Source organism: Guillardia theta (genome assembly GCF_000315625.1).
Source record: "Guillardia theta CCMP2712 unplaced genomic scaffold GUITHscaffold_83, whole genome shotgun sequence".
NCBI classification, from domain to species: domain Eukaryota; class Cryptophyceae; order Pyrenomonadales; family Geminigeraceae; genus Guillardia; species Guillardia theta.
In genome coordinates, this window is record NW_005434591.1 from 170,989 (window position 1) to 197,368 (window position 26,380).

The 26,380-nt window shown below is 52.9% G+C and overlaps 8 protein-coding genes across 8 annotated transcripts in view; 3 read left to right on the forward strand and 5 right to left on the reverse strand.

Annotated features, from left to right (window-relative positions):
- Positions 1 to 450: 450 nt before the first annotated feature.
- GUITHDRAFT_144151 (hypothetical protein) lies at positions 451 to 4,477 on the reverse strand (the record flags this gene model as incomplete). Its single annotated transcript, XM_005825475.1, has 24 exons — positions 451 to 501; positions 717 to 782; positions 818 to 931; positions 1,003 to 1,068; positions 1,190 to 1,276; positions 1,485 to 1,532; positions 1,607 to 1,633; positions 1,896 to 2,039; positions 2,198 to 2,254; positions 2,319 to 2,459; positions 2,508 to 2,645; positions 2,698 to 2,796; positions 2,849 to 2,941; positions 2,966 to 3,001; positions 3,050 to 3,100; positions 3,328 to 3,390; positions 3,445 to 3,519; positions 3,574 to 3,610; positions 3,658 to 3,688; positions 3,745 to 3,790; positions 3,861 to 3,950; positions 3,999 to 4,076; positions 4,228 to 4,334; positions 4,384 to 4,477. The coding sequence occupies 24 exons, from the start codon at positions 4,475 to 4,477 to the stop codon at positions 451 to 453; spliced, it is 1,839 nt and encodes a 612-aa protein (XP_005825532.1).
- A 1,524-nt stretch (positions 4,478 to 6,001) lies between these two features.
- Positions 6,002 to 7,306, forward strand: GUITHDRAFT_115328 (hypothetical protein; the record flags this gene model as incomplete). The annotated part of the gene is made up of 4 exons (XM_005825476.1): positions 6,002 to 6,616; positions 6,671 to 6,904; positions 6,957 to 7,103; positions 7,160 to 7,306. The coding sequence occupies 4 exons, from the start codon at positions 6,002 to 6,004 to the stop codon at positions 7,304 to 7,306; spliced, it is 1,143 nt and encodes a 380-aa protein (XP_005825533.1).
- A 136-nt stretch (positions 7,307 to 7,442) lies between these two features.
- GUITHDRAFT_144153 (hypothetical protein) lies at positions 7,443 to 7,808 on the reverse strand (the record flags this gene model as incomplete). The annotated part of the gene is made up of 1 exon (XM_005825477.1): positions 7,443 to 7,808. One exon carries the CDS (start codon positions 7,806 to 7,808, stop codon positions 7,443 to 7,445), a length of 366 nt encoding a protein of 121 aa, XP_005825534.1.
- Positions 7,809 to 8,485: 677 nt separating this feature from the next.
- On the reverse strand, positions 8,486 to 14,274 carry GUITHDRAFT_77048 (hypothetical protein; the record flags this gene model as incomplete). The annotated part of the gene is made up of 11 exons (XM_005825478.1): positions 8,486 to 8,621; positions 8,883 to 9,094; positions 9,296 to 9,451; positions 9,720 to 9,794; positions 10,003 to 10,224; positions 10,412 to 10,523; positions 10,769 to 11,255; positions 11,433 to 11,690; positions 11,865 to 12,793; positions 12,839 to 13,483; positions 13,592 to 14,274. 11 exons carry the CDS (start codon positions 14,272 to 14,274, stop codon positions 8,486 to 8,488), a joined length of 3,915 nt encoding a protein of 1,304 aa, XP_005825535.1.
- A 1,624-nt stretch (positions 14,275 to 15,898) lies between these two features.
- Msh5 (Msh5 meiosis-specific ZMM crossover interference complex protein, muts) lies at positions 15,899 to 18,345 on the forward strand (the record flags this gene model as incomplete). Its single annotated transcript, XM_005825479.1, has 10 exons — positions 15,899 to 16,170; positions 16,220 to 16,367; positions 16,537 to 16,668; positions 16,718 to 17,005; positions 17,058 to 17,390; positions 17,491 to 17,580; positions 17,636 to 17,782; positions 17,848 to 17,940; positions 17,979 to 18,062; positions 18,115 to 18,345. 10 exons carry the CDS (start codon positions 15,899 to 15,901, stop codon positions 18,343 to 18,345), a joined length of 1,818 nt encoding a protein of 605 aa, XP_005825536.1.
- A 937-nt stretch (positions 18,346 to 19,282) lies between these two features.
- Positions 19,283 to 21,505, reverse strand: GUITHDRAFT_144156 (hypothetical protein; the record flags this gene model as incomplete). The annotated part of the gene is made up of 9 exons (XM_005825480.1): positions 19,283 to 19,410; positions 19,469 to 19,982; positions 20,044 to 20,085; positions 20,161 to 20,226; positions 20,276 to 20,393; positions 20,509 to 20,570; positions 20,690 to 20,731; positions 20,776 to 20,934; positions 20,984 to 21,505. 9 exons carry the CDS (start codon positions 21,503 to 21,505, stop codon positions 19,283 to 19,285), a joined length of 1,653 nt encoding a protein of 550 aa, XP_005825537.1.
- A 1,306-nt stretch (positions 21,506 to 22,811) lies between these two features.
- On the forward strand, positions 22,812 to 24,752 carry GUITHDRAFT_115333 (hypothetical protein; the record flags this gene model as incomplete). The annotated part of the gene is made up of 10 exons (XM_005825481.1): positions 22,812 to 22,876; positions 23,114 to 23,191; positions 23,241 to 23,268; positions 23,317 to 23,395; positions 23,445 to 23,501; positions 23,590 to 23,640; positions 23,692 to 23,899; positions 23,945 to 24,305; positions 24,355 to 24,400; positions 24,454 to 24,752. The coding sequence occupies 10 exons, from the start codon at positions 22,812 to 22,814 to the stop codon at positions 24,750 to 24,752; spliced, it is 1,272 nt and encodes a 423-aa protein (XP_005825538.1).
- Positions 24,733 to 26,380, reverse strand: part of GUITHDRAFT_165189 (hypothetical protein) — a gene marked incomplete at its 5' end in the record, with an annotated part of 4,636 nt that continues 2,988 nt past the window's right edge. Inside the window, 2 exons of the mRNA XM_005825482.1 lie at positions 24,733 to 25,024; positions 25,191 to 26,194. Of these exons, the coding sequence (XP_005825539.1) occupies positions 24,833 to 25,024; positions 25,191 to 26,194 (1,196 nt within the window). The 3' untranslated portion in view covers positions 24,733 to 24,832. The remainder of the gene's footprint in view (positions 25,025 to 25,190; positions 26,195 to 26,380) is intronic.

Here is a 26,380-nt window from a genome sequence, read left to right on the forward strand (position 1 = left end):
GAGAGGAGGGAGGGAGGTAGCGAGGGAGGGGTCAACCTTTGCGGGGGTCTGTCGACGGGAGCGCTGCTGATTGAAGAAGATAAGGAGGGTACTTGTAGGTGAAGACCGTGAAAGGGCTCGACGTGTCTGTTAGAAGACATGTTCTCCTTTGACGCAAACGATTGAGACTTTTGTTGTTCTGACTTCTGATGTGCTGATGTGAGATCGACAGTGAAGAAACAGGACAAGAGGAGTTTGACAAGAAAAGGAGGGGAGGAGGAGAGTGAGAGAGGGGAAGAGGAAGAAGAGAATGAGAGAGAGGAAGAGCAGCAGAGTCAGAGAAGAGGAGATTGGTGGGAGAAGAGAGATAATGGAGAAGAGATTCAGGAGAGAGGTAAGAGGGGAGCAGAGGGGGGGATGAATATCGTTGGAAAAGGAGACAAGAACTTTCTCTTTCCTCATTTCCTTCCCTCATGCTCGTTGACAACAGAATGCTGGATTCATCAAGATTTCCTTCAGACTCTGAAACAGCTAGTCAAGGTAACGAGAAAGACAGTGAAAACCATCACGTTGGTTTTCTCTCGTTGACATCGAAACAGCAACATGTCTTCTCAACATTGAGACTTCTTCTTCCGATTGCTTCGTCAAGCGCTGAAGTAGAAATCGTGTAAGCAAAGCGAGAATGATAATCATGACGAGACGATGAAGACGAGGAGGAGGCTGATGATGATGCTTACCTCAAGAGCGTGAAGGTCAAGCAGAAGAGATCGTTTGTTCTCTTTCAGCATCTCGATGATGTCGTCCTGAAAACCTTCACAATCAGTCGTGATGTCCAAACCTCGCAATGGCTGCAGACTTTTCCACGCAGAGCGTCTTCCTTGTTGAGGATCGTCTCTTGCAGCATCTGATTGTCTTGTTGCAGCTTGGAGATCTGGCTGGACATCTCCGACATCTGAAGAACAACATGTTGAAATCAGCATGACGAGCAAGAAGGAAAGTCATCAACGTCTTTATCTCTGTCACCTGATAGTTGTGCAGGTTTTCTTTCACTGCCTGCTGAGTCTTCAGCCTTGCGGTAACGAGCCCAACCTGTGATCAGCAAGTTCAGACGGCCCGAGGACCTTTGAAAAGAATGAAGCCAGCAGCTCGATCGTATTACAACAACAATGAGGAGTTGAAGGAAGGGGAAAGAAGTTTTTGTCGTGCTCACTTTCAGCAGCTCTGCTCTCAGCTCCTCCTCTGCAACTCTGTTGACATGCTCCTGCCAACGCAGCTCATCCCCATCGACGCTGGTGCTCTGAACGGATCAAGTCAGGTCAACAGGAAGTACAGGAGTTGCTCCATCACACTCACGTTGTACAGAAAATCTGACCGAGTAAGGCGGCAGAATCTTATCAGCATTCAACGTCGAGTCACGTTTAAAAGACCTTCAGAAGCAGACGTGTTGTTGATACTCAACTGAAGTTTGACGATTACCAAGAGTCTGGAGATACGATGACGCTTACCTTGCGGTTGAAGACTCCGCTCTCATACGCAACAACCAAGTCATCGATCTATCACCATCCTTTCACTTCCCCTGTTCAAACTTCGCTCTTGTTTCTCTTGCCTGCTGGCGGATCTTCTTGACGTGGGCGACATAGACAGAGTTGTCATCCTACAACAAGGTGAACGCATGAAGGAGGACGAGGATAAAGGTGCCGAGGATGCCGAGGAGAAGAAACAAAAGAGGAGCAGGAGCAGGAGCAGGAGCAGAAGCAGAAGCAGGAGCAGGAGCAGGAGAAAGAGAAGGAGGAGAGAGGAGGAGCAGGAGCTAGAGAGGAGGAATAGCAGCGGGAGGAGGAGGAGGAAAGGAGGAATAGCAGCGGGAGGAGGAGCAGGAGGAGCAGGAGCAGGAGGAGGAGCAAGCGTTTTCTCACATCCTGTATGTCGCGCGACCTCATCTCCTCCAGCGCTGCTTTTAGATCCTCCATCATCATCTTCAGATCTTCCGAATCTTGTTGCGGGAGATGAGATGGTAATGATGGGCCCGACAAGTTTGTGGTACCTTGGCCCGACGACATCTGGACCAAAAATGTCATGAAGAAGACAAAACCCCGGATGTTTTACAAGCTGTTTCGATGATGATTGGAGAGGAGACTTGTTGCTTGAGAACCTCTGATAAGGAAACGATGAGCAGATGCGAAGGGGGAGGAGGAAAAAATGATGATTTTGCACTCACATTCAACACCAGGGACAGTTTCGATTCCACGGTTTCAAAGAAAGACAGTCTGCCGATCTGCGGAGAAAGCAAGGACCGACAGTCATTGGAAGAAACAAGCTCTTGCCACTCGAGCATTCACCTGAGCGATGTGCTCCTTGCTCCAGCTTTCCTTGCTTTTCACCAGCTTCAAATGTAACTCCTCCAGCTCTCCCTCGAACACGCTTGTCATTTGCTCTAGCTCCTGAAGGAAACGCTCCCTGCTCCCATCCTCCGGAGGTGCCTGTAGCCGGGTCAACTAGAAGCATGCTCCCCCATGTTCCTCCTCCACCTGAGTCAACATGCTGTTCGCCTTGGCATCCTCTCGGATCGCCTTCACCTCCTCGAGCATCATTCCCATCTCGCTGTTCAGCCCGTCGATCTGCTCGCAGAAGAACCTCTCCCTCCTCTGGCTCTGCGCCAGCCTCTCCTGCAACAGCGTCAGGGGACTTAAGCACCGCATGGGGATGTGAATGTTCTACCGCTGCTTCTTGCAGGTCCGCCAGGTGTTTGTCGATCTCAGCAGCTATCTCCTCCTGGCAGAGCTCAAGCTGCGATATGAGCTGATCGCGCTCCTTCTCCTGCTCTCTCCCTCACAACTCCCGACAACCTATGGGTTTCTCGAGGCCTTACCACTTCCGTCAACTCCTTGTTGAGAGAGACGATGTGCTCCTGCGCGTTGGCAGCGATCAGGTTGGCAGCGATCAGGTTGCGCTGAGGAGAGCGCTGAGGGCAAGGGAGTTTGCTCACTTGGCATGACAGATTGCTCTTCTGCAACTTTTCCATCTTGATGAGATGTCAGCAAGGAGAAGAGGGAGGCAGAGGAAAACATACTTGGCCAAGGAACTCCCTTGACTTGTCTCTGCATTCTTTGCAGCAGCATCCCTGCAGCAGACAGTTCACGTCTACCCCAGTTGAGCATGTGCAACCAACATTTTCATCATGATCCGGCATGCACGACATGCCCACAGACCTGTGTACAAACATCTCAGAACGACGATATGAGATCATAGCGAAACATCAACATGTTCTCAAGCTTCCATGTCTCGAACATCTGAACAAGAAATGGAGGTAAGTCGGAAGGGTAGAGGAAGAGCTTCAAGGTCAACGACCTTCAAGATTTCGTTGATCTCATTCATTTGATCGCAAAGATCGACACAGTCTAACTCCACTCTCTGTATGAAACTTCACAACTCTTCCCATCCTGCTCCCCCCAACTCCACTCTTACCGCCTGAACTTCCTGCAGATTTTGTATACTTGCAACCAGGCGGATGATTTTCTTCTTGTCGTCTTCTCCATCCATCTGCAAATTGTCTTTGCATGACAACAGACATGCAAAACATGAATCCGATCACACCTCAACGCTATTCCTTGACGGAGAATCCATGTTCCCCCTGCGTCAAACCTCAGCTTGCGCGGTTCAAAACCTGTAGACAGCTACATCTTGTTGTTTTCTTCCATGACGACATTGCCTGGGTTACATCACAACACAGTAAAACACTGAAAGAGATGGTGAAGGCTCATTCACTTTCTTGAGCTTGTATCGTCTTGGTCTCATGGTACATTTTGCTGTCCTGTTCCTATTCTTCAGAGGAACCACAAATCGGGGGGAAGATTGCGATGAATGCAACGATGATGCTCTACCTCAAATTTCTTAAGGGCGTCTTCGAGCTCAACCACCCTCGATACCGCCTCATCCAGCATTCTCCTCGAATCCTCAAGTTCACTCGTGTACTGGACAAAGTCTCAATGTGCTTCCGCAGGTTCCCTGCACGCCAACACCTTCAGCAGAGACGTCTCGGCGAGGAAGTTAAGATCTTCCAGCCTGTTGATCTCTTGCGCCATGTCATCATTCTCAACCTGCCAAAAGCTTCTCACTCCCAGCAACTGCAGCAACCCACAAACGCCGTTCCTTCAGTTGTCTGATCTCCTCCCGAAGGTAATGCATCTCATCTTTGCCGATCTTACAGCACATGTCATGCTCTCTTCCGCGCACTTTGAATCATCTTACTTCAGATACTCCCCGGTCCTCACCGACAACTTGGTCCAATGTCGACGACAAGTGCAGGATCTCACGACCTAGCTCTTGCAGGGCAAGGTTCGCCTCCTTTGAGATGTCTGCCGAGCATATCACCTCACTGGAGAGGCATGCAAGCAGGGACTTCACCTCCTGCAAGAACTTCTGCATTCCGCTGCTGATACTGCAGTACATCAGCCTGCGACCGGTACACCTCCAGTTCCTTCCGCGTCATGTCAGACATGGTGAATGTTCGCGCAGGAAGCTACCGCGTGCAAGGCGTGAAGTTGAGCCGCTTCGACTTTCTGGACATCTGGATGTGCTTTCATAGCTTGTTTCCTCTTCACCTTCATCGTTGCGCCCATGATTATCAAACGTGAAGAATCACCGTGTGTTATCACCTCCGAAGGGAGAAGCAGGGCACTTTCAGACACGCAGCTTCCCCCTGCCCAAGAGAAGTCCTTGGCGTTGTCTGAGGCCAAGGGTCTACGATTCATGGGTGCAGGGTTATCTGCACCTCAAGTTCAGTCAGGTCCGATTGTCCGTGTATACCCCTAAACGGTTTCTGCCTTACATGACCCGCTGCGGTTTCAGCGTGATCTTCAAGTACCTCAGGTAACATGTCTCCGCTCAGATTATGATCATTATCTTTCAAACAAGCTTCTTCTCTTTCTCTTGTCTTTCTTCTCTTCCCCTCTGCTCCTGGTCCTCCCTCTCCCATCCCGGTCAGTCCTTTACCGGTCAAGCTTCATCGCATTCAATTTGGGACTTTGAGACTCCCATTCAAATTTGAATTTATGAGGTTCAGTTTCAGGTCTTGTCAATATTTTCACGCTGCGAGGCTTGTCAACTGTGAGAGTAGTCCGATGTATCAAAAGTTTTCAACTTGCGTGATAAAACTTTCAAAAGTTTTAACTGCATGTCAAAGTTTCAAAGTTCTACGATGCGGCCGCCGGGCCAATAACGGTGGTGGGTACCACCAGTAACCCTACCACCCCTGCTAAGAGGGTACAAATTTCCTCAGTTGTACCCCTACTTACAAGGTGTAAATGACCCCAGTGACCCCTAACCCCCGATCAATTGCACCCCACCCCGTGATCACTCCACAAATGACGGGGTGTAGAGAGATTGAGTTTAGCGACCCCTTGGAAAGTGCCTTCAAAACCAGGGTGGGGTGACATTCAATTGTAAAATTTGAACATTTTACCTTGATATTTGAAATATTAGTTGTCTATTTAATCCAAAAACCTGATTATGTTGAAGATTGTGAATTTCTGAATGACCCCTATCGGTAGCACCGGTGCAAGCCTGCATCTCGTGCCCCTAATGCAAGCCGGGGATCATGTAGGAGACGAGATGCGGGAGTGCAAGAAGAGAAGATCAGCATCAGAGACGAGAGGAAACAGCATATGACTGCAATTAGCTGCAGCAGATCAGGTTTCACAGATACTTATCATGGAGTCAGCGATAGTGAGATCGAGATGAGATTGATTCATATCAGCAAGTGTTACTGTATTGTTCCATCGATCACAATGAGAGATTTCGTCACAGACAAGGGAGGATAACAGTGATTGAGATAGACTGTATACAGTGATTGAGATAGACTGTAGAGAACCATGTTCGAAAGATACACCATACATCAAGAACCGAGGCATCATGACAAATCCTTCAGGACGTTTTAATAGATCAGGGGCTGCAAGGACAAGAGTTCAAAGTTCTGTGAAATAACGCATGTTTTTCAGCCAGAGGCAACGTGTCCTGAGGAGCAATGAAGAAGCGTGTGGCCATCGTAGGATCAGGGAACTGGGGTTGCGCGATCGCAAAGATCGTGGGTAACAACTGCACCCACCACCCCCACCTAGAGGACGAGGTCCGCATGTGGGTCTTCGAGGAGATGGTGAAGGGGAGGAAGCTCACGGACATCATCAACGAGGAACATGAAAACGTCAAGTACATGCCTGGAGTGAAGCTTCCCACCAACGTCATAGCCGACCCCGACGTAGTGAGCGCGACGCGGGGGGCCAACGTCCTTATCTTCGTCCTCCCGCACCAGTTCCTTGGTGGGCTCTGCAAGAAGATCAAGGGAAACCATGCGCAAGATTGCATCGCCGTATCCTTGATCAAGGGAGTGCACTTTGACTCGAAGGGGATGGTGCTGATCTCGGACATGATCAAGGAGGGGCTGAATGGAATGGATGTAAGCGTGCTCATGGGAGCAAACCTCGCAAAGGAGGTGGCAGGAGGAGCCTTCTGCGAGACCACCATTGGGTACAATGTGGAAGAGAACGGCAAGCTGCTGCACACGATCTTCAACGATCCTCTGTTCCATGTCACCATCATCAACGACGTCCCGGGAGTTGAGATCTGCGGTGCCTTGAAGAATGTGAGTGGTTGTGCTTGTGTTGTGATGCCATGCTGATCGCGTCCTCTATGCAAGATTGTAGCGCTGGGTGCTGGCTTCACGGATGGGATGGGACTAGGTGACAATAGCAAGGCCGCGATCATCCGCATCGGCCTCATGGAGATGAAGAAGTTCATCCAGTCTCGCTACCCCAGCGTGAAGGATGCAACCTTCTTTGAGTCGTGCGGGGTCGCCGATCTCATCGTGACGTGCTACGGAGGCAGGAACAGGAGGTGTGCTGAGGCGTTCGTTAAGGCTGGAGGAAGGAAGGTAAGTCGGGCGGGAGGCGCTACTGTTCTGGCTGCTGACTGCCAGCCACAAGTCGTTCGAGGAGTTGGAGCGCGAGCTTCTCAACGGCCAGAAGCTGCAGGGGACTTTGACTATAAAGGAGGTGATGCAGATTCTTCAGAGGGAAGGGATCGTAGATCAGTATCCCCTCTTCAAGAGCATCTACAACATTGCCTTCGAGGTGAGCGATCGTGAATTGCCCTTCACTCGCCCGTCCTCACCACTGCCCCCCTTCAGAAAGCGCCGGTGGAGTCCATGCTTGCCACGCTTGGATGCTTTGAGCTCGAACAAGTTCTGATGGCGAAGAATCAGTTCGGCCAGGTCGTGACGAAGCGAACGGTCGTGTACTATGGAAAAGCTGGTGACAGGAGAGCTGCACTGTAAACAAGAAACAAAAGCTTGAGCTTTCACATCAGGGTGTCCATTATTTCTATCCCCATCATCATCATCACCACCACCATCATAATCATAATCATAATCATGGAAAAATGTGCTACTGCTACATGTTGTCTTCTTCCGTCTACTGTGCGTCTGTACTGTGGGACTCCTTCGATATCTCCGCTGAGAACACTGAGTTGAGATTGGAAACCTCGCTCCCTATACGATCCACGTGCTTGGCAAGCTCGCTGATCTTAGTCTCCTTCTCATGGAACCACTCGCTCAGCGACTTCATCTTTTCAACGGCAGTGACGTCAACTGATCCATCCATGAACCCAAAGTCTACGTCTGGCCCTGGTTGGATCTCCATCTTCATGTGCTGCTCGAACACCATCAGCTGTGATTGCCTTATTTTGTCCACAGCGTCGAAGATGGCCTTTGTCCTGATCCCCTTGTTGATCTCTCCATGCAGGCTGAACTGCTCGTTGCCCTTGAGCTCCTCCGACATGTTGCTGGTAGCCTCGTCGTTTTCCTCTCCTCTTCTCTGCCCTGTTCTCCTCTCCCCTCCTTTCCTCTGTCTTCTCTTTCCTTCCGCGGCTGGAGGTGGTCCTGCAAAATCAGAGGAGTTCAGTCTTGTTCATGACGAAGATATCTTCCGTCATCATCAATCAACATAGGATTCAGATTTCCGGCTGATCAAAGAACGCCATGGCTACAGGATGATTCAATACGTGAATGTCGCAAACATTGCAACTAAAGGTCCAGTATAAGGGATGATCCTTGTATTATATCTACTCTCTCCCCATCTTTCACCTCCTCTTCTTCTCTCTTCCTCTACCCCTGCCTCAGCGTCCAGTCGCTCTTCTTCTCTCCTCTCATCACTACCACCTTCACCGTCCCGGCATGGCGGCACCAAGAACTGCAAGCCCGCCTCAAATCTATCAATCGTCATTGGACAGCGGGAGATCACTGCCAGGCTGATCGGAGGGCGGCCGGGCTGGCCGGGCCCGGGCGTGTAGACGGGCCGTGTGGGAGGCTTCTGCTGAGAGTCTCCCGGCATTGAAGGCTCATGAGGCTTCTCACCGAGTCAGGCGGCCTCGGGCATCGACCGTGACCCAGGATACCTCAGTCATGATAGCATAAGGATGGAACTATAAAAACAAGGATCTACACATACAGCTGCGCTCATCTCTTCTCCTTCTGCTGCATGGTGATGTCGGACAGGCGCTGGGCAGCCGTGCCGAGCTCGATGGCGTCGTCGATGTCCTCGTAGATCTCCTGCAGCTGCTGCAGCACGTCGGGCTTCGCCTCCCACATACCCCTGGCAAGGAAGGATGAGATCAAGAAGAGGGGAGGGGGAAGAAGGGAGGAGGAGGGAGGGAAGGAGGGAGAGAGGGAGAGGGAGGGGGGAGAAGGGAGGGAGAAAGGAGCAGGAGAGGAAGAAGAAAACGGATAAGGAGGCAAGCGGCACGCGATACGACAGCAGAGAGCGGACGGGGGCAAGGGCAAAAACGAGGGGAAGGGGGAAGGCGAAGGCCGAGGGAGGGAGGGACGGGGAGAGAAGTTGGTTAGTGGGCAGCACCTGTTGTTGGCTTCAAGCAAGCGACCGACGATGTTCTTGAAGGCCTCAGGGTTGCTGTCCCGCAGCTTCTGCGCCATGACAGGGTCGAGGGCGTAGGTGGCAGCGGACTGGTCGAAGACCCACGGCTCCTTGAACTTGGTAGTCGCTCCCCAGCCAATCATGGCAGTCATCCTCTGCGATACCTCGAACGCTCCTCCAGAACCCTGATCGACCTGGAGGAGAGTGAAAGGAGGAGGAGGAGGAGGAGGAGGACGGAGAAGGGGGGAGAAAGAACTGGAGGTCGGGAGGGGCGAGATAGAGGTCGGGATGAAGGGATGACGAGGATGTTTGGGGTAGTGAGGTGAACAGCAGGATCGACGAGGTAGGAGGAGGGGAGCGGAGGAGTGGAGGAGGAGGAAACATGGGAGCCTCACCATAGAGTTCGCCCACTTGGGGTTGAGAAGTTTTGAGCGGTACTCGAGCCTGAGAACCTCGTTGATCCTCTTCGGACGGGGGACCTTGGAGTAGCTCTCGACTACCGATGCCTGCACCTTCCCCTTTCCTCCTTGCAGGTCGTCCATGGCTCGGACCTGCTCGCTAGCCGTGAGGGAGAGGGAAGGAGGAGCGGGGGGGTTGGCAGGAGGAGGAGAGAGCGAAGGGAGACGTAGGTGGGAGAGTGAAGGTGGAGCAAACGGAGTGGTTCAAAGATTATGGGGAGGAGAAGAGGAGGAAGAAGGGGAGGGGAGGAGGGGAGGAGGGGAGGAAGGGGAGGAGGGGAGGAAGGGGAGGAGGGGAGGAAGGGGAGGAAGGGGAGGAGGGGAGGAGGGGAGGAGGGGAGGAGGGGAGGAAAAGGCGTACCATCGCTCCTGTATTGGCGTAGTACTCTTGGATGTCGGTCAAGCCATACTCGACCGAGTCGACGCACTGAACGACCTGCAGTCCAACGTCACAAGCGAGAACGATAAGATGGAGTTGGGACAATGGAACGAGGGGAGCGAGGAGGGGAGAAGGAGAAAGGAGGAAGGGACGAGGAGGGATGGGGAGGGATGGGGAGTGGAGTGGGACAGGGGAGAAGAGATGAAGGAGGAACGAGCAGAGGGAGGCAGGGAGGAAGGGAGGAGGAAAAAAGGAGGAGGCTGACCTGGCCCGTGGTTGACATCAACTTGTTCAAGGTTGAGCGGCGCTCGACTCCTCTCCCACTCCTCCCAAACGAGAACGCGTTCCTCTTGGCCCAGGTCTCGCCCAGGTCAGCCTCGTCCTCCCAGTTCCCGTCCGTCACTCGCTCGTTGACTAGGGACCCGAACTCTCCGGGTGGGTTCGAGAAGATTCTTGCTGTGCTCGCCTCCACCGTCTCCCCAGCTGCCTGTAAGTTTGCGCTCCAGTCAGGACGAGCTGCAAGAGGAGGGAGTGAACAGAGGGGGGACGTGGAGGAGGGGAAGAGGGAGAGGGAGGATAGTGAGGGTACTTGAGGGTAGGACGAGGAGGCAGCGGGGGGAGAGGAAGAGGCATGGCAGGTAGCAGGAGGAGGGAGAGGGGAGCAGGAGCAGGACCTGGAGCTCGAGCGCGTGCTTGCGGATGAAGTTCATGTCGGCGGGTTCGTCAGCTTTCGCCGCTCGCTCGAAGAGGTCGTCGAGGAGCTCAACAACATTCGAGAAAGAGTCCCTGCGAACAAGTTAAGTCTGTTCTCCCTCCTCCTTCCCTCTCCTCCCGTCCTCTCCTCCTTCCTCCTCCCTTCTTTTCCCACACTCTTCTCCTCCCTTCCCCCTTCCCCTTCCTCCCTCCTCCTCCCTCCCTCCTCTCTCCTCTCTCCTCCCTCCTCTCTCCTCTCTCCTCCCTCCTCCCTCCTCCCTCTCTCCTCCTCTGCTCCGTTTCTCCTCCTCCCCTCTTGCACCTCTCTCTTCCCCTACCTGAAGATCCCCGACAGTGACGTCAGCACATCCACCCGAGGCCTCCCGAGCTTCTCCAGGGGTATCAGGTCGAACCGCACGACTCGTCCTGTGGCCTCGACGACGGGCTCAGCCCCCACCAGCCCCAGCACGATCCCGACTGACTCTCCCCTAGTCTTGATCGCCTCTAGACCCCACAGGTTCACCGCAATGGTCTCAGGGAACTCATCGTTGTTGTCCTTCCTGTGCAAGGAGATTGAAAGCTCCGCCGCCGCCTTCCCCCTTGCCATGGCAACCTTCGAGGGGATGCGGTAGGGATCGAGCGCATGGATGTTCCGACCTGTGGGCAGGACGCCCGAGCCGTCGCGGAGCAGGTCACCTCCTGGAGCAGGGGGAACGAACTCTCCGTTGAGAGCCTTGAGCACACCTTCGAGCTCCTCCGTGTTGCGAAGGAGGAGGTCTCTGATGGAGCAGCCCTGACGCACGGCCTCCTGGAAGCGATCCCATGCTGCTGTCCCCTGGCTTGGAACTCCTTCTCCTCTGCTCATGAGCACTTCGGCCTCGCTGCCTCCCTTGAGGATGAGCTGCAGTGCTTCTTCAGGGAAGGTGAAGGGAGCTTCAGCAGCGAGACCGTCCTCCTCCTTCTCCTCCTCGCTGCGAGGGACTTCATCTGCCGCCGTCATACTCCTCTCCTTGGACGTGACCTCCCACGATCCGTCCTCGAAGTACGCTCGCAAGTACGCTTCCATCGCCTGCTCCACGGGAGGGTCGCCCAGCACATGCAGACCTGACGAGAAGAGCCTCTGCTCGAGCTCAGCAAGGTACGCCTTCAGCCTCTCGCAGTACTCCATCATCATGTTCTCCCTCACCATGTACGCAGCGCACCGCTCCACCGCCTCCTCCCCCCCGTCGATCCCTCCTGCCTCCTCCAGCACCTTCATCGCTCCCTCTGGCAGGGGGCAGTCGCTCTCGAGCCCTGCTGCGAACATCGTCTGCAGCATCGACCCCTCCACCGTTGGGCTCCCCTCCACCTTGTCAATCTTGGAGGGGTCAACGGTCGGGGCCGAAGACCCCGCAAACTGCTGCATCAGGCTTGCGTCCTCCAGCTGCTCCCCACCTGCCCCCCGGCTCTCCCTTGAGAGGCCCTCGAAGTAGTCAGCGATGAGCCCCCGGAGGGTCTGCAGCTCCTTGTAGAGCCCAGCGCGGCTGTAGGGGGGCACGTTGTGCGAGATGAGGGTGCCGTACCCCCTCCTCTTAGCCAGCAGCGACTCGGAGGGATTGTTGGCAGCGTACACGTACACGTTGGGAAGGGAGCCTGTCAGAATGTCCGGCCAGCACTCGCCCGTGTTCCCCAGCGACGTGCCGGGCAGCCACTCCTCTGTCCCGTGCATTCCGAAGTGAACCACAACGTTGGCCCCGAACCCGTTGTCCTCCTCCTTCCTCTCCAGGAACTTGTAGAATGCGGAGTACTGGGGATGGGGGGTCATATCCCGCTCGAAGAGCAGGCGCATCGGGTCCCCGGGCAGGCCGAGAGGAGGCTGGACGGCTACCCACACCTTGCCGAAGAGGACCCCCCCCAGCAGCATCTGCGCCCTCTCTCCGCTTCCTACCGTCCTGATCCCTGACCGGTCCAGCGACCCTCCCCAGTTCTTCGAGACTCGCTGAGTATCGGAGGACCCCAACCAGGTCTCCAGCTGGTCAGTGGAGACGGTCGCTCCTCCTCGCTGGGCGTACTGGGCGTTGGCGTATCCTCGTCCGGAGTCCGACTCGTCGTCCGCCACCTTCACCATCTGCAGAAGTTCCTCTGGATCCTCGGGGAGCTCGCCGACATCGTAGCCCTCCTCCTTCATCTTGGACAGCAGCTTGTGCAGGGAGGTCGGCACGTTGAGCAGGGCCGCCGTCCCAGTAGCCCCGATCCCTGGAGGGTAACCATAGAGCACTACTGCTACGCGTCGCTCTGACTTGGGGGTCGACCGCAAACTTACCCATCTCTTGATCCTCGTCGACAGCCTGTCCAGTCTCTCCTCCACCAGACGGATCTCACCGCTCTCCCGCTTGCAGCCTCGAAGGTCGCGGTACGAGTTACAGAACTCCTTGTCCCCACAGCACAGCCCGCCTAGCGGGATCGTGTCTATCGCCCCATCGAGCTCCGGCAGGCTGTACAGCACTACTGACTGCAGCCCTCCGATGCCCTGGCCGAACCACGACTTGACGTCCTGTATCAGCAGGGGCGCCGCGACGAAGTAGGGGACGTTCTTGGCTTGAAGGATTTCCTTTGCTATCTCCGCCTGCCTCGCCCCCTCCATCGACCCTGCCGGCCCGCCGACGAGCGGGAAGCCGATGGTGGAAATAACAGCATCGACATTAACCGCATCGGGGGACAGGGTTGGGTTCACCGGGATCGTGCCGGCCCGGAGCTGCTCTTGCTCGTGCGGGGAGGTCAAGAAGTCCCGAACTGCTATGTGCCCGTCCACCCCGGTGATGAACAAGGGGAGGGGGAGGATTTCCTTAGTCTCCATGTGAGTAACAAGCTCATCGATGTAGGGAAGAGCCGAAATAACATGCTTCCGATACAGCAGGATTCCTGCTACTGGCCAGGACTCCCTGCCAGGGAACTTAGCCCGGTACCAGTCAAGATACTCCCTGGGCGTCTTGAAGTAATACCCCGGTCTTGCAGGATGCACCAGCCCCCTCTGCGGAGCTTCAATGACCTCGGCAGCCGGGCTGCCCGGCTGACTTCTTTCCTCCTCGCCCTGGAATCTGAAGAGCGACTGGATGAACAGGAGGAACTTCGACCAGAGGTCCTTCTCCACCTCCCCCTCCCCCTCCTGCTGCGCTGGGGACAGCCCTCCAAACTCAGATGCGAGGGAGCAAAACATGTTGGCAACATTGTCAACCCCTCCAGCGTTCCAGTACGAATAAGTCTGCAGCCACCTCCTCAGATCTTTGGCCTTCTCTCCGGGAATGAACTTGAGCAGAGCCGGCCCGGACTTCAAGAACTTGGTGTAGCCGTCCAGCCTGTCCTCCTCCCTGGTGCTGCTGAACTTTGACAGCAGCGACTTCACCGCAGGAGGCATCCCCTGTTTCTTGCCCGGCTGGGAGGCCATGCTGAACGAGCCGACTTTCGTCGATGACATGAGCTCGAGCGAGCTCTCGAAGACGAACCTCACGGGCACGCGGAGGATCCTTTCTCTCAACCAGTTCACTTGCTCGAAGTCGAAGATCAGGCTCGCAAACACAACATTCGCTTCATCGACCGCTTGTTCAACGAGCGGCTGCTGTGACTGAAGGTCCTGGTCTGTGAAAACCCAGATCTCAAGTCCAGGGCATCGCGCCACCGCCTTCTCCGCGGCCATGCGGTACAGCTGCCTGTTGAAAGTCTCGAACCCTGCTATCAAGACCACCCGAAACTTCTCCTCCCCAGCATACGTCGGGTCCCAAAATTTCCTCTTTGGCCCCGTTTCCGAAGATGCCCCTTTGTGTGTGGGAGCTTCAGCAATCTCTTGAAGCTGAGAGCGTTCACACATCTTGAGTGGTCCTCTGTGCTTAGCCATGTTGGTTCGCAGTGTGAGACTCGTCCTCATGTCGGAACCCCTGGCAAACGGTGCAGACCTCAAACTTGCAGGGAAAGACCAAGAGTAAGCATTCTGCGACAACAAAGTGACCGCAGCTAGAATGATCCATCCCCCCCGAGCGACTGAGGTCCATCGCTGCCCTCCTCCATAGCGATCTACCATCTTTTCCCTGCATGAAATTGGTTCAATCAAAAATACATGCAGCTCGGGCAGGGATCCAGAAAACAGGGCAAGGACAAAGTACTGCATCCATCAGGTTTCTCTCGATGAAAGGTTGGAGGGAGAAGCAATCAACAAACAAAAACAGGAACATGTGAAGTTTGGTGTCAATCAAGTAATGTCATTTGTGGGAGAACAAAACTGGTGTCGCAGGAGCCTACACGAAGTTTATAGGAACAACCCGAGTCATGCGCAGGAAAGGTAAAGAGACAAGAGATGCACAAAAGGAAAGACTGAAAGAATGTCTGATATGGAGGAGGGAGGAGGGGGAGGGGGGGAGGGGGGGAGGGAGCAAGGGAGCAAGGGAGCAAGGAGCGAGCAAGTTAGTGTCTTCTGAGCATTGTTCGTTTAGGCGTATAAAGCGGGGGCCCCACCCCATCTCGGGTGCCATGGGATCACGGATTACAGGGTAGGGTACTCACTCTACCCTGAGTAAATCCCTGTAAAAGGGGGTAGAGACACGTACTACCCACCTCCCCGAGAGAAATTGTTACTAGAAAAGGGGGTGGGGGTGTTTCTGACACCACCCCAATTGTCTAGAGCAAGAGATTTCTGCCAGGCAGGGGTGGTCCTTTCAGTCCCTGGGGCGGGCCCGGATAACTACGAAGTTGTATGAGGGCGATGAGTTTAGGATATTTTTTTTGGATCGTCCCGCCAATTCAAGTTTGTGGCTTCGCAAATTCAGCATGTGCGATACGGAAGGCGATGGCCAGCAATGGGCTGAGCAAGACCAAGGAGAAAGCATGGATGAAGGAGGAAAAACCGAACATGAAAGAGAATCCGAAGATGTGGATCAAATTCACATGTGCTTGTTCTTCGTTTCTTCCGTCCTTGGAGCAGCAGTGTTTGACGAAGCTCGTGGGGAACTCAGCTTATTGCAAACGTTGGAGACAGAAGAATTTGAGTCGACCATAATCATGCTTGAGCAATGGAGACCATCGTCTGTTGTGATTTGTTCCAAGTTATCGTCCGGATTGGAGGATGTGGTAAAATCATCTTGTTCAGGATGGTCATGCAACATAAAGATCGCTCCGCAAAGGTACGTCTTAAGGAAAAGTTGGTAAGGAACCAATGAACTCATCATGACAGGGATTTCAAATATGAATACGGAAAATCAAGACTTATTGCCCTATCTCTTGATGTCTACAAGTACTGTGTCTCCGATAATGATAGGGAGTCGTGCTTGCGTACTGTTGTCGATCTCGATGCAGTGCAAGCTGTGTCATGTGCTGGTGCGCTGCTGATTCACTTGCATAACCACAAAGCGGTGGATGAATTGTGTTCAACTTGGCTAGCCCCTGTCTACTCTGCAAAAATGATGCAGCTCAAAGATTATCTACACGTTGACAAAGAGACCATGCATTCGCTGCAAATTCTTTGCAACGACATCCATCCTTCAATCATGATAAACGGCAGGGCCAAGGAAGGTTTATCACTATTGAACCTGATGGATAATACTAGATCAATACTAGGAAGAAAATTACTTCGAACATGGATTCTGAGGCCGATTTTGAAGCAACAGGAGATCACAGGAAGGCAAAGTTCGCTCCGATTTTTTACTGGCCAGGAAAATCAAGAGCTGCTGATGGCTTTACAAGACCAGCTCAGATTTGTGAAGGATGTTCCAAGGTGAGAAAACTTCAATTTGCTAAGATAGATATGATTATTTGAATGTCAGAATATTGATCCGAATGAGGAATTCTTCCGCCAGCTTGAGTGATTGGATAAATTTGACCACTTCCCTCAAAAGCCTGTCAACAATTCACGAGATTTGCAGAAACGCTTTGAAATCATCAAAGCAGATGACATCTCCTATCATGGATCAAGTGCGTTAACATTGTGGTCGTTCGTCGAAGACATCGATCCTGATAAGTGCTATGAAAATGCAGATCCAAGCTCAATTCTGCACAGCACTTCCGAACATTCATGCCTTGATTTCAGAAGTGCGCATTCACGATTCTACGTTTTCTTCAACAGCATGATTCATAGCACCAGGTGATTGATTTCGAAGACAGTAGAGCTCGAAAGCGAATCTCAGTTGCAAGCGGAGTGGACGAGGAGCTCGATCAGGACAAGCGCAACTACGACTCACTTGGACAATTCCTTGAAGACATTGCGCAGCAGGAGGTTTGAAACACAAATCATTTATGAAGTACTGTGAATTAATCATTTGCAGGTTGACGATCTTCCTGATTCAATGGAAGGGTTGAAAATATCTGTCGTTTTCTTTCCTCAACTAGGCTACTTGGTAGATTTTTCCCCTATTCTGGATCATGAAACCCCCTCAATGTGCTCTCAGGTTGCATCTCCAAACATTGCAAATGTTACAATTCCGGGGATGGAAATGCATTTTCAGACTGAAGAATACGTCTACTGGAAATCTCAAAGAATGCGAGAGCTTGATGAAAATGTTGGTGATATTTGGGGGAAAATTTGTGACAGAGAGTTCGCCATAATTAATCGAGTATTCCCTGAATTTGCCCTTTTGTCACTCAGCTGAAAGTTGACATATACAGGTCCGAGAAAAATTACTGGAATTTGATGATGAGCTTGTTGATACATGTAAAGTTGCGGCAGCGCTTGACTGCATACTTGGATTTGCAATGATTGCTGTCGAGAGGAATTACTGCGAACCACGCATTGTACAAGAACCAGTGATCTACATAGAAGATGGCAGGCATCCTTTGTGTGAACTTTGCACGGATGTTTTCATTCCAAACAACTCTATAATTCATGAGAATCAATTGGGATCACGCATACAAATGATAAGTGGGCCAAACTACAGCGGAAAAAGTATATATTTAAAGCAGGTCGCATTGATATCTTTTATGGCACATATTGGCTGTTGGGTTCCAGCTAAATCATGTCAGGCAAGTCTTTGAACAATTTTCAGTCCTGATCTGCAAATGACTTTCAACACATACGGCATTGACTCGTCTTGTGCGGTAGATTGGCCTCATTGATAGGATATTCTCACGAATACAAACCCGAGAGACCTGTGCTGTGGCAAGGTCTACATTTGCAATAGACTTGTCACAGGTATGAACAAAGTTTTGCATGGTGCTGCAAACGCTGCTTGACATCACTTTGAAAGATTGCTGTCATGATCAGATGCAGTACAACTCGGTCGCTCCTCCTTATAGATGAGTTTGGTAAGGGTACGAATGCAACAGATGGAGTCGCAATTTTGGCTGCAACTATAAAGCAGCTTGATAGTCGCAAAGAACTTTGCCCGCGAACGGTAACAAATGAAAACAATTCAAAGATTGCATGCCAGATTTACAATGTTGTGACTTTCATGGGCAGATAGTCACCACACACTTCAATGAAATGTTTGGGGATAAGGGAGTCCTTTCGTCATGCTCACAAATATCCTACTGTACGATGGAGGTAATTCAAGTACTGAGCTTTCTTCTCCTTCACATATGAATACTCAGTGCATGCGTGAAGAAGTCATGAATGGAGACAATCAGGATCTTACACAGATTCCCAAACTCGTTTTCTTATATAAATTGGTCCAGGTTGTTGTCACCTGCTTGATTTGAAACGTTTGAAATTTGGTTTCCAATCCAGGGATTGAGCATGGATAGTAATGGGTATCATTGCGCAATTCAAGCAGGAATTCCAGAGCTTATAGTTCAACGAGCAAAAGTGATTGCATCGAAGCTTTCAAACAACGAACCAATAGAAAGATTCAAAGAAGACAACTTTCGACAACGTGCTGTTTTCATTGTAAACCTTTTCAGCAAATTCGATGTGGACGCAGGAAATATCCAGAGCTTTCTTGAAGATATAGGATGCTGAACGATTTCAGAGGGATCAAGCGAATCAGAATGATTCGTGCTAAGGACCAAGATTGAATTTGTTTACTATGAAAATCATGGCCACAGCCAGCACCTTCATTCAAGCTCACTCATGAAGAGAATTTCCGGATGTTGATATATCAGGTTCCATCCTCCAGTTGTAAATGCAGAAGAAACATAGCTGCAAAAAGGAACCTGGAGATTCAACGATATTAGAGCAGTGAACGGGCCAGCATTAGCATACCGAATAAACATCTTCTTTCGAAATCATCAATGCAGAAGATGTGAACTGAGCAACAGCGTCGCCTGATACCAGATCAGAGAAACATCAAAACTTAAATATCAATGGTGGTACCATGAGTGACTGCCAGCACATTCTTGCCGTGGAAGCGATGGAGAAGCCGCTCGAATGTCGTCTGGTACCGCATGCAGGATTGTTCTTGGGTTTCAGGGTATGTTGGAAACATTCTCGCATCAGCATCAGAATCCTGGTCGACGTCACGTATTCGCACTGAATACTGCGAGTCCAAATTTTTAAATTCCTGAGGGCACAGTCATTGGAATGACTTCGCCGATCATCCTTGCCCATCACCTTTATCTTGATTGCCTCCGGCTTCGTATCCTTCATGTTTCTCGTTGACAGCCATTCTGACAGGCCGTAGTCAACGAATATCTCAAGGTTTGCATTCTTGTATCTATCCGAGCTCTCCAGGCCTTGAAGCATGCTAATCGCAGTCTTTTATTCAAGGTCAGCACCAGGCCCATTGAAACGTTGGCAGAAGGTCAAGAATTTTTCACCTCAACACAGCGCAGGAACGGAGACACAGCAATCACATGAATCTCGGGCAAGTTCACGGCCATTTCTGCGCCTGTCTTGTATGCATCTTCTTTGCCCTTGCTTTAGAGAGGCAATCATGTCAGAAAGGCGCTGAAGTTGATCAGATCCCGCCTGACCTCGTCAATGGCGGATCGTAAGGTCTTTCTCCTGTCCAGGATTCGTCGACAGTGTCCAATCTTTCTCCATGCCTAGCGACGATGAGCACTTGATCAAACGTCGTCTTGAGGCCTGTGCGTCACAAGCATTCAAAAATTGACAAGCACAACAAGGGTTGAGCTTTTCTCACTCGGTCTCTGTCCATCCATGGCGCTCGAGATGCTTTCTTCGTTGATGTGCTTCATGAGGATGTTGTATCTTGCTTGAACGTCGCTAATCACTGATTGCGAAGATTGTTCGACCTCATCTCTCTTGCTCCTCTCATTCCGACTGATACTATCGAAGCAGCTGTAGATCAGATCCTCGAGCAGGATATTCGCCTCTGTCAGCTCCGACAACGAGCTCTTGTGGGCTTGACTATCCAGATGTCCAGTGTCTACCATCTTGATCACTTCTTCCACTCGCTCAGGAAAAGCCTCCTCCTGCTTCGTCTTCTCCACGAGGTCCGCCTCGAACGCCATGAGCTTTGTATAGAGTTTCTGCTGCCTTTCGCTCAAGATTTCCCTTAAACTTGCCATCTCTGTCTCATAGTCGTTGCTGCGATGAGCTCCACTTGCCAGACGCTGTTCCTTCTCCAGCAACAACCCCTCCAACTCCTTCACCCGACTACACCAGTGCTCGCACGCGTTCTTCTCTGACTGCAGCTGCGGCCGAGTCAAAACATCTTGCACGTGGAATGTTGAGCAGAAAGATGAGAAACCTTACCTGATTCTGCAGTTGATGAACTCGTTTGTTCTCCTCCTGCAGCTGACACTTGACAAGAGCATGCTGGACAAACATACTTTCACTTCCACGTGCTCATGATTCAAGATGTCCACTTACCTGCTTCTGCATGTTGACTATCTGCTCGCGCAAAACCATGGTGTCATCCGAAAAGTTGTTCTCCTTCTGCATCAAAGCAAGGTCAACTCGGCTTCCTCCCATGCTGCCGTCAGACCTCGAAGGAGTTTGAGAGATCTCTGCTGATCGACAGCTTGTTCGAGGGCTGCAACACCAGCGAGAACACTTTCCCGATGACCGACGCGACACTATCTTCCAGAGTCTCGGCAGAATTCCTACGTGGACGGGTCAGGTGAAACACAAGAAGAACAGAAAAATGAGAAAGAGACGAGGAGGAGGAAGTGGAGGAGAGGAAATAGAAGTAAGCAAAAGAAATGTGTCAGGGAATACCCGCATGGGCACTCAAAGTTGTCAGAGTCATCAATCATGTCCAGCACAGCCGATATCCCTTTCTGCAGATCCTCGTATCAAACGATCTCGACACTTTCTTGCTCTATTCCTTCATCTCGGAGATCAAGGAGTGCAGAAAGGCAGGTACCTGAAGCGAAGGCAAGACAGAGGCCGAACTCACTTTTTCTGTCTTCAAGAAAGTGATAACCCGTTGACTCAAACTCTACCAAGACCGTTCAGAGGAGTAGCGAGAAACGACAAAAACACCTTTAGCTGCTGGACTCTGGAAGAGTAGATGACGTTCTCGACGCACTTGAGCCCTGGGCCCTTCTTGTCCGGCCTCTCAAGATTTCTCAGCCCGAGCTTGACTTTGAAGCGACTAGTCGAGACTGCGTCCTTCACTTCCTGGGCCGTCATCCCTGCCATCTGCAACAAAGTCAGGGCTGCATCAGGAAAGTCATGCGAGCCGGTTCACGTTTCTCCCGTTCACGGACTCGAGGTAGAAGGTGTCTGTCCCGCTGCTAGAGGGCGCTGCATAGCGATTGAGAGCGATCTTCGGCAGATCCTTACTCTGAGGGTTCTTGGAAGCTGTGACGCTGAACCCGTAACTCTCCTTGTTACCGTCAGCTGCAAGCAGCAAGAAGAGCTGCGAGACGAGCTGCTGGAGGAAGCCTGTTTCGTCTCGAGCTTCGTCGAGCTCTTGCCGATCCTTCTGCAAGGCGCTGCCGAGTGGCGTGTGAGTCCTTCTCGAAGTAGTCGGACCCGGCTTCCTGGTGGAGAAGGGCGTTCGGGCCGAGGTAGGGACCGACCCATCTCCACCATCTGCACGTTGGGATGGACTTGCATCATGGTGAGCAGCAGAGGCACGAGACTCCTTGGAAGAACTGCTTCCTTCCTGCTGCACGAGCTCCTTCCCTTGCTTTGACCTGGAAGTGTAGACGTGAAGGATCGCAACGAGCAGGAAGCCCATGGCCATGATAAGGATCATGCTCGGCATGTTGACTGAGGACGTAGATGCCCAGCGAGTCAGGCTTCAGCTTCAAATCTTCATCACACCAATCCTGGTTGGTAAAGATTCAGCTTCATATTCATCTCACAGCATCGTGGGCTAGTGTTTTCTCGACTCATTTTTCAAACATCACCCCTCATTCCACCTCCTTTCCTTGTCTTTCGGCCATGAGATTCCTGGCTTCATTTACGACCTCCACATACTACATACCTTGTCACAGTTGCTTGCCTACCTTCCCCTATCTCCCTTCCCTTCCCCACCCTTCCCCACCCTTCCCCTCCCTTCCCTTCCCTCTGCATCGTTGCACGATTTTCAACACTGGGAGGATCCGTTGTCCCGGATACTCCCGGATACTCCTGCATATAACTCAGTACACCGGTCACCGTGCCACCGTTGGGCCCGGCCGGCCGGATCACTACTAGTACTTTGAGTAAAGTGAAGTACGGTAGTACGGTGCCGTAGTACATTTGCCTTGAGTCTTCTCAGTCTCGCCGTACGGCCATGTGGCGCTGAGCCGCTGAGCCGCCTCTCAGCAGTGTTCGCGGCGAGTCCTGCCATGATTGTTTGAGTCCAGGCCTCACAGGCTCAGTAATGCCACTGAGTAGTACCGTAGTACGGTACGGTAGTATCGTCTGAGTCGCCACCGGGCGTGAACTTGACTCTGAGGCCAGGGCCCGAGGGACGCTTGGCCCCGCCAGGCGGCCGCGCTCAGGCAGTGCGCCGGGCGCTCAGGCTGCCAGCGCCCCCGGGCCCAGGGCCGATATGATCGGATCCGGCGGTGAAGTGATGGAACGTATGCCAGCCGTGCCAGTCAGATAGCGCCGAGTTAACAAAACTCTCCTGTAAACCAAGACGACTTACGTGGCAGGCGGCCAATGTAGCGTATGGGACGAAGAGGGGGTCTTTCCTAGCCGTCTTGCTAAGGTCCTCTCATGTCTGGATGCTTGGGTTTCACATCCTAGCATACAGTCTATCTCTCATGTGCTCCTCAATTCTGGTTTTGTGTGCATTAAACTCGGTCTTGAGCAAAAACTGTCTTGTTACAACTAAGGTCGATGTGATATCTGCGTGACTTTGGACTAGTACAAGTCTAACAAACTTGTATTCCGTCGGTTATGAGCCTCGTATTCCGTCATGAAGGTACCGTGACTACTGCACGGTCCGATCATTCCCGCACTCAGTGCGGCACTGCCGCAGTGCGGCGGTCGGGCCCGGCCCGCCAGATCCGCCGGAGGTAGGAAACAGATCGAAAGATCAGGCCAGGAGGTAAGAGGAGACGTGGAGGGTAGCGAGAATGCAGAAGAAGGAGGAGAAGATCAGGAACAACCTGAGGCACATCCTCCCCTCCAACATGCTCAGGTACCTCCCACAGGCTGTGCTTCTTCGTTGCCCTGCAGCTCCTCCTACTTCCTCGCTCTCTTCCCCTCCCTGAGTCCATTGTTCGCATCCTCAACATTCTCCCTCTTGTTTCCACACTTCTCCCTCCCCCCTTCTCCTCCTCCCTCCCTTGTCTTACATGGTCTCTCCCCGACCTGTTCCATGCTCTCATTCTTTGCCTTTCTTTCCCTCCCACCCTACGTTCTCACACTCATGCAGGAACTCACGTCGCCGAGAAAATCCTGAAGACGATTCCGCGCAAGAGCTTGCGAATGATTGCGGAGTGAAGATGATATGGTAAGGGCGATACTTGCTCTCCGCTGCGGCATGACCCTGATACATCAAGGTGTGGGGGAAGGGATGCAGTAACGGAGGTAAGTTGGTTGTGTTGTACGTACGAACCTTACCATCGGCTATCCTAGGTTCACGTAGCCAACATGTGCCAAGAGACTGTCGATTGGGCGTCCTGCGATGGATTTTGGCAACTTTATCTCACTCCTGGTTTGTAACAGACACGTATGAAGCATGTCTGACCTCCATGCTCTGACAGGGACATTTCACATTGAAATCACAATGAGAAGCGGGAGGCCTGTATGGTCCGGAGAAGGTCAGTGTCGATGAGATGTAGTTCGTCGTGACAGATGCTTGTCCTCTCCTCTCAACATTTCATGCTCGAATGAGATCCTGCCTGGCAGTCTCGATCAAGGAGGAGGAATGGAGGACACTCGAGATAGGGCACCTCTTCGGTAAGACAAGAATGTTACAGTCCTTGTTGCAGTGACTTTCTCTCATGCCAGCCTCCTGCGAGCAGCATGCTGAGAAACGTAGTCAATTCTCCTTCCCCAACGGACGGTCAGCATGTTCGTTCCTCTGCTGCTACGCAACCATAGCTCTCCACGAAGTCCTTGGGCTGGGCTCCGATATTGCGAGGACGGAGGTCTCGGGTGAAGATGTGATGAGGGTGGTGGACGAAGGGATGTCTCTCTTCGAGGACCGGGACGTCAGGTAGTCCCTCAAGAGCTTCACGGGCCTCACTGACTTGCCCTCCAGCGCCCTGCTGCGGGACTTGGGGATGGAGCACATGAGCGTGGAGGAAGCGATCGAGTTGTGCGGGCATGCTTGGAGCGACAAGGGAGCGCTGAGGATCAAGGAGACGTTCTGGGGATCGCTGAGTGATCCTTCTTCCATCATGCATCTGATCCAGGAAGCCTCGTCCTCGGAAGCGCGTCCTCCTGGCTCGGGGGGGAGCAGGAATCACGGGATAAAGTTTCTGTGCATGACGAAGCCGCCAGAGACTGTCTTGATGCTTGTCGCTCCTTCCCTGGACCTCTACAGCGTTCTCGACACTCACACCCGGACGATCGGCACCTCCCAGTATCCTGCGAGCATTTATCGTTGCCGCAATCTAGAGGTGAAGAATACTTTCATCTGTGCTCTTTGCTCATCTTCCTCCTCCCCAGGACCTTGCTCTGCTGCTCTGGACCAACTTCTTCCCGCTCCCTCCAGGTCAGCCTCAGTGCTCCCATCTCCCCTCCTCCTCATTCTGCTTCCGCTGGCAGGGATCGACATCGAGGAGCTCGGAGCGTACGCCATGTTCGAGCTCGTCTTACTCGAGTTCATCCCCTCCTCTCCCGCCGCAGCGCATCTTTCCTCACGCGCCGCTCACGCAGAAGTCATGGAGACCGAGGAAGATGCAGCAGCGCAGGACGGGGGAGCAGTGGAGGCTGCAGGGGGTTCCGAGGGAAGGAGGGAGGACGGGGTACCAGGTACGCAAAAGTCTCGGAGGAGGACAGCGCGTGCAAGGGAGCAGGAGGAGGAAGGGGAGGAGGGAGAAGATAGGATAGTGGTGCTTGAGTAATGACAACAAACTTCTTTCGGACTGAGGTGAGAACGCAACCCGTCGACCTCCCACGCACATCGCCCTCGGAGTCATCGGGTTCAGCTAGAGGGCTGCTGCGCTTGAGCTGGCTCCTTACCGAAGTAGGCCTTCTTCTGCAGCTCGTCGTACTCCTCCTTCATGCTCAGGATCTGCTGGACCCAGGCCTGAGCAAGAGAAGCGTCGGCAGCCTGAAAGGCGAAGACTCCCTTCATGGAGTGAATCTGGAGCTTGAAGCAGTGCTCTCTGCCATACTGCAGGAGGGAGAAGTCAGAGGAGGAGGTGAGAAAGAAATAGGAAGAGGAAGAGGAAGGGGGCAACAAGCAAAGGAGGCGGGGATGTAAGGAGGAGAGCAACGAATGTTCAGGAGCTCGGAAGGGGAGGGGGACGGAAGGGGAGGGGGGGCCATTCGGTGTTCACCTCCTGCGGCTCCAGCAGGCTGACTTTGCTGACATCTTGGATCAAGATCGCTCTCTGCAGCTTCGCGGGCCCGCTCCTCGTGTTGCAGATCATGAAGGACATCTTGTTGAGATCTTCCTTCTTGCGCCCCTGCGCTGCCGACGTCTCCGACGCGTTGATGCTCATCGAAGGTCCTCCCTCCACTGGTGCGGTTGAGCTGCTGTCCCCTGCCTCCTCCAGCACTGCCTGCTCGAACCCGTCCGCCATCCTCCCATGCAGCCGCTCCACCTTCACCTCCTTCACCGCTGGCTTGTCCACCTCCTCCTCCTTCTTGCTCATGACGTCTTCGTCCAGCTGCTGCTCCTCCAGCTCGTCCACGCGGTCAGCCAGCACCTGCATCTGCTTCCCCTTGCAGATCTGAAGTCGGACGAAGCTGCCAGCTGCTCCGATCATGAGCGCTTCCACGTCCGCCACCGTCATGTGCTGCACGGACATGCCGTCCACCCCGATGATGACGTCACCCACCTCGACCTCTCCTCCTCGTGCAGCTCCGCTCCCCCTCTCGATCTCAACCACGATCTTGTGGCCTCCCTCCTCCAGGCAGCTCAGCTTGATCCCAGCATCTGCCAGCTTCTCCACTCCCTGCTCGACGATGGGCGTGTACAGGGCGATCGTCTGCTGCCGAGCCACACACACGTAGCAGTTCCAGACGGAGGAGGAGCCTCCGAAGCCCTTGAGTTCGTTGAGAAGCAGCGCCCCCTCGATCCTAACATCCCCGCTCTTCAGGTCCTCGGTTAGCACGGCCTTGGTAGCAGCGTCCAGCACCATCAGCCTGCCGAGGCTGCCCACCACTTGTACTGCTCCCCTGGTCAGAAACTCTCCTGCAGTGACCGCAGCATAGTGAAGGTTCAGCACAGACTCGCAGGACCGCCGGGCTGCATCGCCAGCAGCTTGTCCCCATCGAGCATGGCTGGCGAGGACCACAGAGTCCTTGAGCCCCTTGTCGAGCAGGATGTGAGCAGCATCTGGTTGAAGGTCAGACGGGGGAGAGGGAGGATGAGGAGAATCTCGATGATGAGGGCAAGGGTGAACAAGATCATCAAGGATGATAATGATGACGACGACTACGGTTATGATGATGATGATGATGAGGAGGAGGAGGAGGAGGAGGAGGAGGAGGAGGAGGAGGAGGGGGGGGGGGGGGGAAGAAA